The sequence below is a fragment of the Chrysoperla carnea genome, chromosome 5 (assembly GCF_905475395.1).
Source record: "Chrysoperla carnea chromosome 5, inChrCarn1.1, whole genome shotgun sequence".
In the NCBI taxonomy this organism is placed as follows: Eukaryota; Metazoa; Arthropoda; class Insecta; order Neuroptera; family Chrysopidae; genus Chrysoperla; species Chrysoperla carnea.
The window spans coordinates 18318888-18336273 of NC_058341.1; the positions used below are offsets into that span (position 1 = coordinate 18318888).

The following is a 17386-nucleotide window of genomic DNA, read 5'->3' on the forward strand; positions in this document are numbered from 1 at the left end:
ATATACTACTTACCGACGACAGCGAGGCTGGTGGCTGAAAATGAACTATAAATTCTACAAATTTTCAGGGACAGGTGCGCTAATGCTTTAGTACATAGCGATCGTTCTCCTTCTTTATAGCCTTCATGGTTGAGATAGAGAACAATAACTCATAAATATACAAGAATTAATAACACATAATTCTTTTTTCTGAACATTAATGAGATATACATTAAAATGGAACAAGAATTTCATTCAGATTTAGTGGATATTAAAAAAGAAAAACTGGAAAAAAATGAAGAACTTAAAATTGAACAAGAATATCATTCAGAATTTATCTTTGTTAAAGAAGAAAAATTAGAAGAATTTGAAAACGAATGGAATACACTATCAATCATTAAAGATGAAGTATTCAATCCAAGTGTTTTAATGGAAAAAAGACAAATTAAAAGTGAAATACCAGACGACAACGGTGATAGCACGAAGCGTGAAAGAATTCAAGTAAAGGAAGAACATTTGTTTACAATCAATTATGAAAACATTAAACTTGAAAAAGAATTAAATACAGAAATTGTAATTAAAAATGAAATATTCGATGAAAAACAATTAGAACCAGAACGAGCTTACGTCGAAGAAAAACCATATAAGTGTAATATTAGTGATAAAAAATTAATTCAACAAAAAAGTGTAGTTACACGGAAAAAAATACACAGCGGAGAAAAACTATATCGATGTGATATTTGTGATAAAACATTTAATAGACGAAGCAGTTTAATTCGACATAAAAGAGTTCACAACGGTGAAAAACCATTTGTATGTGATATTTGTGATAAAGCATTTTCTGAACGAAGCAATTTAGTTTCCCATAAACGTATTCACAGTGGAGAAAAACCATTTTCGTGTGATTTTTGTGATGAAACATTTACACATCGAAATAGTTTTATTCGACATAATCTTATTCACACCGGAGAAAAAAAAACGTTTTCATGTGATCTTTGTGATAAAATATTTAAACATCGTAACAGTTTTGTTCAACATAAACTAACTCACACGGGAGAAAGGCCATTTTCTTGTGATATTTGTAATAAAACATTTAATAGACGAAGTGTTTTAATGAAACATAAAAACGTTCATATTGGTGAAAAACTATTTTCATGTGATGTCTGTGATAAAAAATTTAAACATGAAAGTATTTTTATTCAACATAATCGTATTCATAACGGGGAAAAACCATTTTGGTGTGATCAATGTGATAAAACATTTAATCAATTAAGTAGTTTAATTAAACACAAACGTGTTCATAGTGGAGAAAAACCATTTGCATGTGATGTATGTGATAAAAGATTTTATCAACAAGGTCATTTAATTCAACATAAAAGAATTCATAGTGGAGAAAAATTATTTGCTTGTGATATTTGTAAGAAAACATTTAATAGACGTAATCGTTTAGAGAGTCATAAACGTAGTATTCATAACACAGAAAAACAGCCTTTATATGAAGTTTTAGTCGAAGCCTTTTCATCTGATGCTTTAGAAGGGCAACCTTTTTTTCCGGAATGAATTTTGAATTAATCGATTGCTTAAAAACACAGAAGCCTAATCAGTGAGCGAAAATTGTTGGATAATTTCGAAAATTTTGGGAATGTTTTGATGACCTGCCTCATAATAGTGGATTAGATGATTTTTTTCAGAAATCTGAATTTCAATAGAATTAATTCATAGCACGTTTTGAATAATTCTTTCATACTTGAGGTTGTAGATTTGAAATAAAATACATTTATTTATGAAAATTGATTATCGTTTTTTTTATTTCAAAATATTTATTTTTCAGAATTCTATTCAGAATACTTTTCTCTGCAGCACTTTATTATTCATCGAAATCGATTATTTTAGATTATTTATCTCTAAAAACTACAAAGCTCACTTGGTGTGTATTTTGACCCTGAGAGTGTTTACAAATCGTTCTTACCACAGATTATAGTTTTTAATTTAAAACAGATCTGCAACTCCCTGTAAAATTTTTACTATTTTCGTTCTGCCTTTCTCCAGGTGGCTCTACACGTTATATTCGTGTAGGGCCATCTATTAGTTTTGATAATAATTTATCCATTTCAATGGTTGTTGGGGAAACAATATTTTATATATTTTTAAAATAATAAACAATACGATTTTCAAAATTCGTTTGTAAAATTTCTTTGTGTGTATTCTCAATTGATTGTCTTCATTAACTAACATTTTGTGGATTATTTGAACAGTGGCATTATTTAAGTTTTTTGGCCGTTTTCATTGAGTCCCTGTTCATTAACTAATTAGTGTAATTTAGTTGTTTTAGGTGTGTTTGTATTATTTTCCGATTTTTTTATGGTATGTACTGAGTTTATTTTAGCGCTTAGGTCTTCTTAATCGTATTGATTGCATTTAGGTAGTGTTTAATTGTGATTATAATTGACTATTAACGAAATAAAATGGTTTTATATTGCATTTAACTTACATCAAACTAATAATTAATTGTTATTAATAATGTTAGTAGTAAAATAAATATGCTATTTTATTTCAAATAAAAGATAAACTGAATAGAAATATTTCGAATAGTACCTAATTCCCGCCAATTTTTTTTTTTTTTTATATAATTTATTGTGAGTGCCTTTCTCCAGAAGACTATTAAGGTGAAATTCCAAATTAAACTTAAAAAAATGAATTAATCTTCATATATGTGTACAATTAAAATGATTTTGTTTATTGTTCTGAAAATTATTTTTACAAATAATGCATTGCCAAAGTGCCAGTCTATAGTTTATTGGATCTATGGATATATGTAATAGACCTTTTCATCTTAAAAAGTGATTACCTTTTGTTTCGTACAGTTTACTAAAACACTTATGTGATAAAATGAATAACAAATATCTTGTGTCTTAGTCCAACTTATTACTGTGTGTTCGAAAAAATAATTAATATAATTGAAAACAAAAGATCTATTAAGAAATCAAAAGTCTCTGCGGTCGCTAGTGACCTAGACGTTAAATGCGACCTTAAATAGAATAAATAGAAAAATCTATTATAAAGCACAGTTGAATATTCTTTTTACTTTCGAAGAAAGCTTGTTATTTTGAAATTCTTAGAATGCATTTAAAAGCCAAATTAGAATATAAAGAGTTTCTTAAAATGATATTTAATTTAAATTCTCAAATAATGAAGAAAAACTTTGAACTTTTTTATGTACGCTTTGCAGTTAAAGCAACCGTTATTAAACGCAACCAGAACGCAACCATCAATTCAATACAAACAATTATCTTTCACCTTGAAGTTTGTCGATCTGATTGTGCAAGTCACATTCCACTTTCTGACTTATACCGGTTAACATTAAAATAAAGTTTATTTAACACAAATAATTTTACTATATTTTTAATAAAATAATTTTGAAAAATGGCTCTAGCTGCTGTTGCTGTTGTAAAGGGTGATGTTGTAAAAGGTGTTATTCATTTTAATCAATCCGTAAGTTTTTTTTTACTCATTACATAAATGTTTTTTAAATGTCTAATTATAGCAATCGTTTATTAAAACAAGTTTAATTAGTTACTTTAATATGTAGAAAATATTCATTCAAAAGGTTGGCTTTGCCTTAAAAATCACTTTATCGCTGATTTTTTACCTTATAAATCTAGAAAAGAAACCGATGGAAAAAAACATTACTAGCAATATTTACAACCTTGACTCTTGAGTTTGAAGCATACATGAGTCGTCAAAACATAAAATGATGTAACTTAATTTTACATTTAGTAAATTATATCATTATTAATTATATTATAATCATTCATAATATCGTAGTCACCTTTCAACGGTAAAAAATGTTATCAAATCGTACCTTTTTGAGATTTTTTATAGTAAAAATAAAATTTATCAGTTAATGAATCAATAATTTTAATAACTCAAGCCCTTATCGGCAAATTTTTATAATACCGATAATAAAATTTAAAATTCATATCGGTTTTTCGATATTTTGTTTTTTGATCGGGAAGTATCGAAGTACTCTGTCGTTATAAAAATTAGGGATATGAGATTTGTTGCAATACATTTTATATTCAATTGCCATAATAGAGATGTCATTTTCGTGGCCGCGAGAATCAAGCATATAGAATCTGAGTGTTCCGTTGGGACTGGCTAGTTAGTGACTACTCACCTCTCTTTTATAAAATATACCATTTTGAAGATATGTATGATATAGAATTCAAAGTCATTTAGTTGATAAAAAATCGATAATTTGAATTGCGATTAATAAAAAAGTATGGACTCTTCGTCCTCCATGAAGGAGGAGGGGATGAGGTTTGAAATTCCAAAACATAATGCGAAAAACTCTTTGTCGATCCGATTTGTCCATTAGGATTTAGAAGTTCACTTTTTTCAACAATCCATATACGAAATATAAACTATAACTTGTGTTAATATTTTTTAGAAACCCGAAGACCCTATAACTATTACCGGTCAAGTTGAAGGTTTAACCGAAGGTCTCCATGGATTCCATGTACATGAATTTGGTGACACAACCAATGGATGTATTTCAGCTGGACCACATTTTAATCCACATAAAAAAGATCATGGTGGTCCCAGTGATGCGGTTCGACATGCTGGAGATCTTGGTAACATTGTAGCTGATGGAAGTGGTGTTGGTAAAGTAAACATTACAGACAAACAGATTTCTCTATTTCCTGGACCATTAAATATTATTGGACGTACATTAGTCGTACATGCTGATCCAGATGATCTTGGCAAGGGTGGTCATGAATTAAGTTTAACAACAGGAAATGCTGGTGCACGAGTTGCATGCGGTGTAATTGGTGTTGCTGCTCCTAAATGAATTTCATTGGCTCGACTTTGATAAATTCATTTGTTTTTTTGTAAACAGAATATATTTTTAGAAATATATCATCCATAAATTGTTATGTTATTCCAAAGTAATTACAACCCAGTACTGTAATTTTTATTTTTAAAATAAATCATTATTTTTGGTTCGTGGTAATCAAGTATATACGTGTTTTTCAATTGTTTCAAGGTCTTTTTGATTGGCTTCCCCCTAATATGGGTTGTGTAAACATAGTAGTCCGTGGGACAGTACCCTTTTTTTTAAATGATGAATACATACTTGAAATTTTGTAAGTGGCTTCCTTTTAGCGAGTTTACCAAACTTTCTCCCTACAAAGCATGATAACGTCATATTTACACTACAAAAATACTGCATCGATCAGCATGTCTACCATCTTGAACATGCTGTACTTAAGTATTTTTAGTTTTCAATACATACATAGACTACTAATGTTATCAAGTGCTTGGTAGAATTAGAAAGTTCTACCATGATTAAATGGTCATAGTATCCGACAAACATAGATAAAATATTGCCGACAAATTCCCTGCTGTGTTTTTTCAGACTGATAGCTTAAATATGCCGTTATCATGTTCATTTGAAAAGCAACACTTTTAAAAAAGCTCGCCAAAATAAAACCACTCACGAAATTTAAAGTATGAATTGATGACCATTTAACAAAAAGGTTTCTTTCAGATCAGAAAGCTTTAAAGCTATGGAAATTAAACTGTAGTTTTAAATTTGGATGGTGGAGAATATTTTTGAATTCATTAGGTTTTCGAAAAAAATTTTGCGGCTAGTTGAAGTGTCAACTAGTGTTATTGCTTTTTGCACGAAAGTGGCGTTGAAGCAATTCGGAAGTTTATAATAATTGGATTGAATGATTGATGATCTAATCTGCTAATAATACTCGGAAAAAAGACTCATTAATTACACAGTAACTAATTAGTACTCCCTAAATTATAAAATTATATTCCTAAATCTTCCCAAACGATTCTCTAACTGAATAAAAACAGTTTTAATGAAAAATAAAATGTTTAACTGTGAAGTAAACGGGAGTAACTTCTGGTTCTGGTTGTCGCACCCAAACAGAGCAACTTTGTATTAATTCTATGAAGCGAAACTTCTATAAAAGTACGAGTATAAAGTTACATAAATAATGAAATGCTATAAAAAGTTATTCTAAAAAGTTTTGGTTGGAAGTAATTGGTGCCGTGTGTAACTACAATTCTATTCATATATTTTATTATCTACATATATGTACACACACTTATGAAAGTCTGGAATAGACCCCACACAACCTCTATATACATGTAACGTACTTTTAAAGCAGACCACACACGTTTATGCATTTTATATAAACTTTAGCGTAGGCATGTTTGTGCAATTATGATCGAACGTGCTAACTATTACTTTTCAACATCATACGGATGCGATCTTTCAATAAAAATTGTGTGTAATATTAACTCGTCAGTACTTGCGACAACCGTTCGGTAATATTTAGTCGCATGATGAAATATTTACTCACGGGTTTAAATATTCTTTAACTTTGTAAGTCATAGCCTCTATATAATTTAGTTTAAATTTATTTTTTAATTAGCTAATTAAAATATGAATAATTACGTCATTATTAAATGATGTTTGAGAGTAAAAATATTAGAGTAGAGAAATAATCTGAATAATTAAATTCATTTAAATCAATTTCAGCATATTTCTATAACAAGTTTTTTTTTAAATTTACTCAATACGATTTATATTAAACTAACGAAAGTAAACGAGCATTTATATTTAATCAAGTGCTCTATATTACTCTAGGCTTAGTATATGGAGGTCAAAACTATTTGGAAATATAATTTTAGAAGTGTATAGTCAATAAATTAATCTAATTTGTATTCATACATTGTATGTTATTCTTATTATTAAGGAAAACCAATGAATATACAATTGATAAATTTAAATAAGCATAAATTATACTAATTAAGTATTTCATTAAAATTTGGTAATAATCAAAATTAATGTGAAGCTCCACAAGAGACGATTTTTGATGCAAAATTTTGAATATAATAAAGTTTTTGTCTATCATTTTCAGGGGTAGTTTTAATGGGGTTGCAACTGTATTCAGTTGCTTTTTAACCTTGAATTCATGATCAGCGACCTCCAAAACCTTCGGGTGACGATTTTCGAGTTCAAACATTGAATTGTTTTCACTGTTACCATTTGGAGTGCTTTGGGGATAGGAAAACTACCCTAATTTCCTCAGTTTTTTCTGTAATGCCTAGGCTAGTTGTTCCTAAAGGTCTAAGGAACACGTACACAAAAAATTTTTAAAATCGGAGCTGTTCCACCACTTTTCCACATTTGATGGTATTTTCCAGCTTATTTATTGCACTACGTAGCTTAGAGCTCTCTTTTATCATTACAATGAACTAAAGTGGAAGTTATTGTTTGGTTTGTAGCTGAGATATTTATTTGTTCACTATTTTAAACATAGATGGATATTCTTGTTTTGAATACAGATAAAAAAGTAAACAATGTCAAAATTGCGACAAAGTATTTGAAAAAAAAAACTCTTTTTATACCATGTATATATGAAATATACATAGTATATTAAGTTTATTCCCAAGTTTGTAACGCTTAAAAATAATGATGCTAGGAAAAAAATTTTGTCATAGGTGTTCATAAAATCACCTAATTAGTCCATTTCCGGTTGTTCGTCCGTCCGTCCGTCCGTCTGTGGACACGATAACTCAAAAACGAAAAAAGATATCAAGATATCAATTTTTACAGCGTACTCAGGACGTAAAAAGTGAGGTCAAGTTCGTAAATGAGCATCATAGGTCAATTGGGTCTTGGGTCCGTAGGACCCATCTTGTAAACCGATAGAGATAGAACAAAAGTTTAAATGTAAAAAATGTTCCTTATCAAAAATTAACTTTGCGTATTCCATTCAAAATTATTAATTATTCCAAAATTACAAGTATTGGTTTTTTCGATTTTTTGGAATTTTTTTAAGGGGTAACCCTTTACAAAAATCGAAAAAAAAATGTTGGCTCCGATTTCGATAAAACTCTGTTTATAAGGTAATTTTGAGCCATAATTTACAAAAATCGTATTTATATAACGATTAGGAAACTAGTTTCGGAGATATCGGGCCAAAATATGGGATAATGGGTGATATTTCAAAAACTATGCTTCCAATCATCAAATGAATACGATTTTCGAATTTTTTGGGTCAAAATTACCTTATATACTAAGTTTCATTCAAATCAGAAACCATAAATTTTTTTCGATTTTTTGGAATTTTTTTAAGGGGTACCCCTTTACAAAAATCGAAAAAATCGAAAAAAAAATGTTGGCTCCGATTTCGATAAAACTCTGTTTATAAGGTAATTTTGACCCATAATTTACAAAAATCGTATTTATATAACGATTAGGAAACTAGTTTCGGAGATATCGAGCCAAAATATGGGATAATGGGTGATATTTCAAAAACTATGCTTCCAATCAACAAATGAATACGATTTTTGAATTTTTTGGGTCAAAATTACCTTATATACTAAGTTTCATTCAAATCAGAAACCATAAATTTTTTTCGATTTTTTGTTTATGTACTTTAGTTTATATATATGAAATATACGATACCAGGTATACTAAGTTTTGTCCCAAGTTTGTAACGCTTAAAAATATTGATGCTATGAACAAAATTTAGGTATAGGTGTTCATAAAATCATTAAATTAGTCCATTTTCGGTCTGTCTGTCTGTCGTCTGTCCATCTGTCATCACGATAACTAAAAAACGAAAAAACATATCAAGCTGAAATTTTTATATAATGCATCTAAGTGAGCAGTATTATATGCATGTGTTCTCTCCCACTCTATGCAGGCACACAACAGAAGAACTGTTGTATAGCTGAAAAGACATCGAAGCCACGATACCATCGAAGTCTTTTTTGCAATTTCATATAACATCTATAATATCTCTTACTTAGATGCATTTATTAACGCATGTACTTTGTCATACTCACGATATTTATATGCCTAGATGTAAATCGAACTAGTGGTATATGTGTGACATGTATGTATGTGTAATATGAAAGAGTAATCAACACTGCCTATACATGGTATTTCAACAATTAACTCAGTCAATTGTTTGTTTTCACTTGTTTTTTTATTAAATTTATCAGTGATTTGTTTCTCTTAGTGAAAGCTGAAATACCTAGCGGCAATAAAGAGTAAATATCAGATGCTTTTTTAAGTATATGTGCCATTTGTCAACAGTATGTTCTCTGAAAAATTTTTATCTAGTAAATTTTCTTTGGATCTATTAAAATTTTGATTTGAAATTTCATAAGGGTGAGCTTTTTATTGAGTTTGAAAACTTAGGTCAGGTTTAATGTCTGCGTAAGATGTGCGCCTATAGACCCAACATTTTTTGCTTGAAACGATATAACTTATTTATCGATAAGACTTATTTTTTCGAGTTTCAAGCTTATGTCTACTTAAAAAAAGACACGCTTTACTGTATATTATAAAAATTTACCCCTTGTCTTGCGTTTTACTGGATTGTGAAACTTTCATTTGAATTTTTTTCTATAAAACTTTATAAAAGCTTCAAATCGATTAACCATAATTTTTTTTGGTATTTTGGCATATTTTTGAGGATATTTGTAAGCAAAAGTTTTCACATCAGAAAATGCTCATAAATTTTCATACATAACAGAAGAAAACTTTTTTTATTGAATTCAATTCAGAGAACATTATACAGTTCCCGCTACTTTCTTCTTTTCAGACATTGAAAAGGCAGAATAATTGTAGTAAAAGTACAACGATAAAGAAGAAAAATCATTTATACATAAAAAAAAAATCGCGAGCAGCAGAGCACTATCACTAAAGTCAAGTTTCCCTTCAATTAATTTTTCTTAATTTTTTGTTAAATTAACTTTATTGAAATAGGATTTTGTCTTTTGAGTTTTTTGAAAACACGAGATGTCCACATAAAAGTGCGAATAAGGGGACTGAAAAGTTGATATTTTGACATAGGGGGAAGGGGGTCCAGGAAGTAGACTGTCGAAAAAATCAGTTTTCTCCGAGGAATCTCCCTTCCTCCAAATTGTTAAAATAAGCTCCGGCTTTTGTAACATCTATCCGCCTACTTAACAACCCTATAATTTCTACAACCCTAAATATATTTTCGAGTTATATCTCCAATATATCTCCAAAAATATAAAGAATATGTTCTAAAGGTCATGCTATAGATTTCGAATACACTCACAGCTTACCTCGTTGACCGGTTGACCGTCGATGGAGGGCATAAGTCTAAATATTCGAATGGAAGGAAATATGATGACTAAAAAAAAAGATTCATATACTTTGTATAAATAAATATAATATATTATATAACACATAGTTGACAATGTTAGTGACTGCCTGTTTGGTAACAATTTCTGCTGGTATCGGTGATATAACGACAATTGTACGTATCCATGGTGACGGCACATACGAGCGCTTCGCGGGTTCAAACCTGGGCACCCCGTCCGTCATCTGATATGTTTGTTTAAAGATTTGATACCAATTACTGCCAGGGTTTACCAAATCACTTTTCATTTAAATATAATGTAAGTGTGTGTATGTGTGTGTATATTCATTTAGTATTTTTAATTTTTTTTTTTTTTAAATGCGTTTTATTTTTATTTTTTTCTTACTGTTAATAAACTGTTACTTTCTTTTTAACTTCTTTTTGCCATAACTTATTAATTTACTTTTTAATATACATTAATAAATCTTTTCTGCCATCTATTGAGCAAAAACAAAACTTATCTAGGAGGTATAAAACAATTGAACAAATATTATGTCAAAAACTAAATATTTAAAATATTCTTAAAATTCTCAAATAATTTCTTTAAAACAATGAATGAACCCACATTAAAAAAAAGTATTCAATGGCTTAATTCGTTTCATATATCGTGGGCATGGATAAAAACTATCACAGGCAAAAAGGCAATCCCACCTAGACACAAATACGCTATAATTTTAAGCTTGGGTTTTAGTTTTCAGTGAGATAACAAAGTGCATGCAACTTTTATAACTTTAAATGTGAAGCATAATTAAAGAAAAATAGCTAAAATATCGGAAAACTATTTTGTTATAAGCAGGACATTTTCATATCAAAACCTTTGGACAATGAATGAAAGGAAAGTTTCTGTTTTTTATTTGATAATTATACTTTTTTACCAGGAATTTATTACAATCGAGTAAGGTGTCGTATGATGGCTCGATTCGTGGTTTGATGAGAAGGTTCAAACTCGAGCCTTTTTAGATATATTGTATTTGATTGTCCTTCAAGCAATCAAACATGGCCCACAAAATTATGTGTGATACTTACTTACCATGTGTGATATTTTTGATTTAAGACAAAAAATTTATTTTTTAGTTGCAATTTTGAGTATTGATAGACTTACCTAAGACCCAAAGCCACTTTTTTGACTCAATTTCTTATTGTCAGTGATTAAATTCTTAATAAAACTGTAAATGAACATCGTAATCAAATGATATTTTTCTTCTGGGAGTGGGGAGTTTCTATTGAAAACTTCCTCCTCTTTAAGAATCTTTTTGAAAAATTTCTTAAATATTTTATGAAATATTGGCTTTAATTGTTTATAACTTTTGCAATTTTTCATATTCAACATTTTTCTAGACATCATTACGAATTCAACGAGTTATCACACGTTATTTTTAAGACCCTTATGTCTATATTTCACCAATTTGAACTTGTTGACTAGACTAATTCGTCAGTGCAATTTTTTTTGGAACTGATTTCTATTTGTTTCTAAGATTATTATAAATGTTTGTTTTTAAATTTTTACTATTTAAACCAAAGAGTAAAATTTCTTTCATAAAAATAATGAAAAGTACTTGTTGTTGTTACTTATTGTAAAAAAAGAAAAGCTCTGTAAGAAAATCATTTGTTTGTTATTGTTATGTTGTGTATAGTAAAATGGAAAATGATATAATAATACATTTTATGTAAAAGAATTATAAAGCGGACATTATAAGTGCTATTATTATAAATATAAGTACCAAAGAATATAAAAGCTTCAAAGCACATCATCATATTTTCTTTCTATTTAAAACATACAACAAAGATAGATATAATAATAGAGACAACTAGAGTTAGTCTTAGTATATATCTTATTCGCTTAAACAGACTCTGTTTTTCTGAACTGTATGTAATTGTAGGAGTTATTATGAGTAGTAGCTATGGTAGCTATTCTAATAGGAACAAAAGACAACAATTTATCATCATCAGAACTTAATATAAATATAAAACATTTTTAACAGCACATTCGTCTACCTTGGGTTATCGAAGAGCGTTTGTATCTCGTACTGTTTTATTTTGGACTAGTTTGTGTTAACTGGTAGAAGTGTAGTAGAGGTATAAGCCTGGCAGCACCTCTTCTACCCTTTGTCATGCTTGGTTCGTATCTTCAATTTCTATGGCCATTATTGAAATTATCAAATCTTCTTACGAAAATCAGGTGTTCAAGACATCTCTACTCTAGTTGTTTCATTTTTCGTTCTGACTTTGTCAAGGCAGGTTATCCTCCAGCGACATGATGAGCCGATGCTCCTTGAAAGTGAAATGACCATAAATCCTTTAACTAGGAGGTCTATTATGCCTTTTCGGGTTTTGCTAATGACCCAGGTTGACTAACACGGCAATGAACACAGTTATCATTTGTTGCAGCATTTACATCTACAGTCTGCTATATCTTTATAGACTAATCCACCCAACCATTAAAATAGATGGTAGCCTGTCGACTAGAAATTCTCTGGCATATTCTGGACCCCGATATGGCAGTGCAATTCCGTCACAGGAAGTTAATCGACCATTTTGTTTCTTTTATCTCTGCTAATGTGTCCCGGAACCTTCATCAAAGTAGCCTCTTTTGTGATTTCTAATAGTTCTAAAGAAATTGTACGCAGATTCTAGATAGGTTTGCGTTTTTTTTTATTCGAACAGATGGTATGGCATTAACTTCTGTTTGAAAGACTGTATCATTTCGACTTAGTCTAATGTTCCCCTTTTCCACATATATAGAGATTAAGGCCGTAAAATGAGTTAAGTTCACGAAAACCGAAAACAGTCGAATTTCTATCAAATTAGAACTACATTTTTTAACGCAGTAATCACAGTTTCGATTAGGTGCCAGTCGCACTTCAGCCCTAACTTACTTCAATAAGAATAGCAATATCCAAAATTTAATCTCCTTGAAATGAACTTTTTTGTGATGTTGCTAATATTCCGTTTTAGATAAAGACCATTTTGGAAACCACAGGCTGGGATTTCAGCAACTTGGAAGCAGCATTTTTTTACCTTAATTAAATTGAAAGTTCATAGATTGTTCAACTCCAAAAATGGGTGTGGGCAACCATTTTGAATAGCTAAAATAATTTGTTTTCTACATATCGTGAGCCATTTTTGAATAACTAAAAAGAGCCTCTGTACTACAAACACCAAAGAATTAGATGCCTGGAAGCCTATCAAATTAAATGGCATACCTACACACTGGTTATATGATGATTTTTCTGTTCTATTAGGTTTTAGGTATATAATAGACAAAGATACAATGAATTTTATCTCTTTATTTTCTATTTAACAATAAAATGTATAATACAACTTGAATATTTCAAGTGGCGAAAAATGCCTACTATGAAGAAACATAAGTCGATGTCTAAATAACAATAACCTAACCTATAGGTAGAGGAGAGGTACTACCTATTATTAATACAATATACAATAATATAATGTATAAATACTTATAAGATTTAATTTTACTTATCAGTAAATATATTAATTAATAGATACAGAATTCTGTTCAATCAATTTTGCTTTTATTTAAAAGTAGATAACAATAGCTTTTTTTGTTCAGTTTGATTAAAATAAAACTCCACCTACAATTTCTAACTATTGTTCTAATTTTTCCGTTTAAATCTAACAAAAAATCCGATTAAATCAGTTTCATGGTCTCCAGAACGGAATTTATGGGATTTTGAAGTAAAAACTTCTTTGGGCTCGTTGAGCACTTTTTGGGAGAACAAAAATCATGGAACAACCTCATGGAAGTAAATGTGATGATGGTTTAGATTCCCAATTCAACCCACTTCAAAGTGTTTTTGAGGGTTCCGCACTAAATAATTATAATCCTTGAAATAAATGGTAAAAACGCAAATAAATAATATATTACATTACATCTTACTAATCAAATATATTTGTTTGCGTTCCCATCATATTTATCTAGAATTGTGAATTGGGAAGTTTTCACTTCCGCCGACAGTCCATATGACTGACTATCTTTTTATGTAGATGGTTATTTTCTCCCGCTACTTTTGGGAATCCCCAGCGGTCTCCTCTAGTTCAAAAGAGCTGAAACTTGGGAAAATTATAGGGTTGTTTATTAGGTTTTTCGTAATTTGGAGAAAATGTAGAGAATCCTAGGAGAAAAACCGTATTTACGCGATTATATGACTTTCAACATCAGTACAGCCTTTCTAAATTGAGCTAAAGGGTTAAAAATAGCTTGAAATCTGCATACAAGATTAACTTCTGGAGAAAATAGTACAAGACTTGCTCAGATAGGCAGCCCGCAGTAATGTACAGTCCCACGTTTTTTTTTTTAATTTCCGATTTCTTTTTTAAACTTAAAAACCATTTAACTTTACGTTGTGAAAATGCTCGTTTCAAAGTTGAGAAAGAGAATATATTAGTAAGCAATTGCTTACTTGCTTGAAGTATTATAGCAAGTTAAATTAAAACTTCACGCTTCCCAAATCGAAACATTTATTGGAACAAAAGCTTAAAGAAAAATGATTAGACCACTTACACCTCAAAAATACAAAAGCATATTATATGTCATAAAGTAATGAATTTAAAAAACAAGAAAGAAAAACTAATTGAGTGTTAAAATCATTATGTTTTATAGGTTCACAAAAAAGGAAATAATGAGGTATCCTGTTGTGAAACACTGTTAAACGTTAACGCATCATCACTCCTCTGGGAGAAGTAAATATCTATTACATCTACATATACAATATACGAATGTAGACCTTGAACGATGAAAATTGAACCCGATAAAAATGTGTTTTAGTAATACAGTGTTTATGGATGTTTGAGCATGACAACAATATTTGAATTAAAGACTCAAAATCAGTTTGTTAGTAGAATTTTACTCAAAGAATATGTGATTACAATTTCAGTTTAGGTATCCAAGCAAATTTTTAAGAAAAAAATCATTGAAAATCGATACAAGTGAAATTTACAAAATTTAAAAAACCTAAACTCGACTTGAAACCTATCTAAAAACACTCTTCATTAAATTACCGTTTTTCCTTAAAGCCTTTTTAGTTTTTTCGGGCGTGGAACCCTAAACTCGCGCTTGAAACATATCTAAGAACACTTTTCATTAAATTATCTTTGAAAGGAACCAATAAAAACGCAAAATCGGTTCATCCATTTAGGCGCTACGTTGCCACAGACCGACAGAAAGCAATAATGCAATAATGACATATTTTTAAATCTTTCTTAAATCGTTTTGAACAAAATTGTTAGTTTTTTATGAGGATCAACTTTCTAATTTAAAGTGTTATTCTACCTCTTACCGTTTAGAATCTAAATTGGCTATTGGCTATTAAAAAATCCCGAAGAACTTGACCCAATTTGATATCAGAAGATGATGTTTGTCTCCCATCAAACTCTGCAAGATAGATAGAAAAAAATGTTTTATCACTGTCTTACTCGTATGTCAGTTTCAGAAGTCTGAGTGGCTTCTATGCACCAAGGCTCAAGCTTCATTGTATTTACTCTACATCTTACAAATATTTGTACCCTACTCTCTTTAAAAATGATTTCAATAATAAGGGTTGGTTTTTATTGCACAAATAATAAAAGATAGATTATTGAGATTGTTTATAGATTAGTACCTTCACATATATATCCCTACTATTCTGGTCTGGATCATATGTGAATTATATTTACACGTGTATGGTATTATGCCACTTGTAATTAATCCAATCACGCACCAAATATTATTTTTTATTGTTTATTCTTTTGATTTTAATATTACTCTAAAACTATTATTATTTTAGTTTTAAAATTAAAACGAAGAAATCGAAGTGAAAAATTTCTGTATACAGTCAGTTTTTTACGTTTTTGAGTAATGGTGATGACAGGCGACAGACAGATAGACAACCGGAAATGAACTAATTATAGGTGATTTTAATCTAATAGTATCTTTCTTATACACATTGCCTATATTATAATAATGGTCATATGAAAACATACAGTGGGAATATCATTAAAAATTCTATAAATTATGCGATATACTACTTTAATTATAGAATTGTATGGATGCATATATAATTGTATGGATTGTATTTATGACTTACATTTAAAATTTAATATTATTGTCTCACAAATTTAAATAAATAATGATAATGATAATTTACTTTTGAAAAATAATATTTATGCAATTTGATTTCTTATTTTCACAATTTTTAATGCATTAAGTTTAATTAATTAGTGTTTTTCAATAATTTTAATTTGATATTTTCTATAACATTAACATGTAAAGAATTGCAAATTAGTCATAACAGCCTCCTTTATCGCGAAAATTTTTCACTGGATGCGCTGGCATCGAATTTATTGTCCCTACCATGACGACGCACACAACGAATACCAAAATTTTGTTGGTAGCGTCAATATTTTTCAGCGTTACAAACTTGGGACTAAACTTAATATACCTTCATATATTTCATATATACAAGGTATAAAAATTTAAGAATACTTACAAGTACCTACCCAAAAAAAAACAAATCGCGAATCAATATTGCACGGTAAATATTTAAAGTCTAAAAATATAATACAATACAAAAAGAATATATGCCAATTTACTTTTTTCAAGTGTGACAGTGAACCAAAAATTCAATGGTCATTCTTCACAAAGTTCATTCCAATAATACAAAAGATTATGATTGTTTTAAGTCATATATTTTTGGTTGTTTCGTTTATTAGTTACAAATCTAAATTAGACATGACAGTATACAGCATATGCATTATTATTAGTTATTGTATATTGGATAAAGAGCCAGGTCAAAAAAAAAGTTGGTTGAATTTACTAAAGCTGATAATTTGAGGATTTGAGATTGGTGGAACTAAAATGAATTTACTAAAGCTGAAAATTGGTATACAGATTGTATATTGCATATAAATAACAGTTATGACAGTCAGTCAGTTAAACGTTAGAACAGGGCTGGTCAGTCAGCCCTTATTTATGAACAATAAATAGATAAGATTCATTTATGTTTTCCGTGGTATTTAAATGAATTTATTAAAGCTGAAAATTCACTTAAACGCCACGGAAAACATAAATGAATCCTATCTATTTATTGTTCATAAAAAGGGCTGACTGCCCAGCCCTGTTCTAATGTTTAACTGACTGACTGTCATAACTGTTATTTATATGCAAATATACATTCTGTATACCAATTTTCAGCTTT

The 17386-nt window shown here is 29.5% G+C and overlaps 2 protein-coding genes across 2 annotated transcripts; both read left to right on the plus strand.

Annotated features, from left to right (window-relative positions):
* Positions 1 to 216: 216 nt before the first annotated feature.
* Positions 217 to 1539, plus strand: LOC123300602 (zinc finger protein 583-like). Its single transcript, XM_044883198.1, has 3 exons — positions 217 to 451; positions 590 to 959; positions 1416 to 1539. The coding sequence occupies exons 1-3, from the start codon at positions 217 to 219 to the stop codon at positions 1537 to 1539; spliced, it is 729 nt and encodes a 242-aa protein (XP_044739133.1).
* A 1765-nt stretch (positions 1540 to 3304) lies between these two features.
* On the plus strand, positions 3305 to 5000 carry LOC123300965 (superoxide dismutase [Cu-Zn]). The gene is made up of 2 exons (XM_044883656.1): positions 3305 to 3471; positions 4430 to 5000. The coding sequence occupies exons 1-2, from the start codon at positions 3403 to 3405 to the stop codon at positions 4829 to 4831; spliced, it is 471 nt and encodes a 156-aa protein (XP_044739591.1). The 5' UTR covers positions 3305 to 3402; the 3' UTR covers positions 4832 to 5000.
* The last annotated feature ends 12386 nt before the right edge of the window (positions 5001 to 17386 follow it).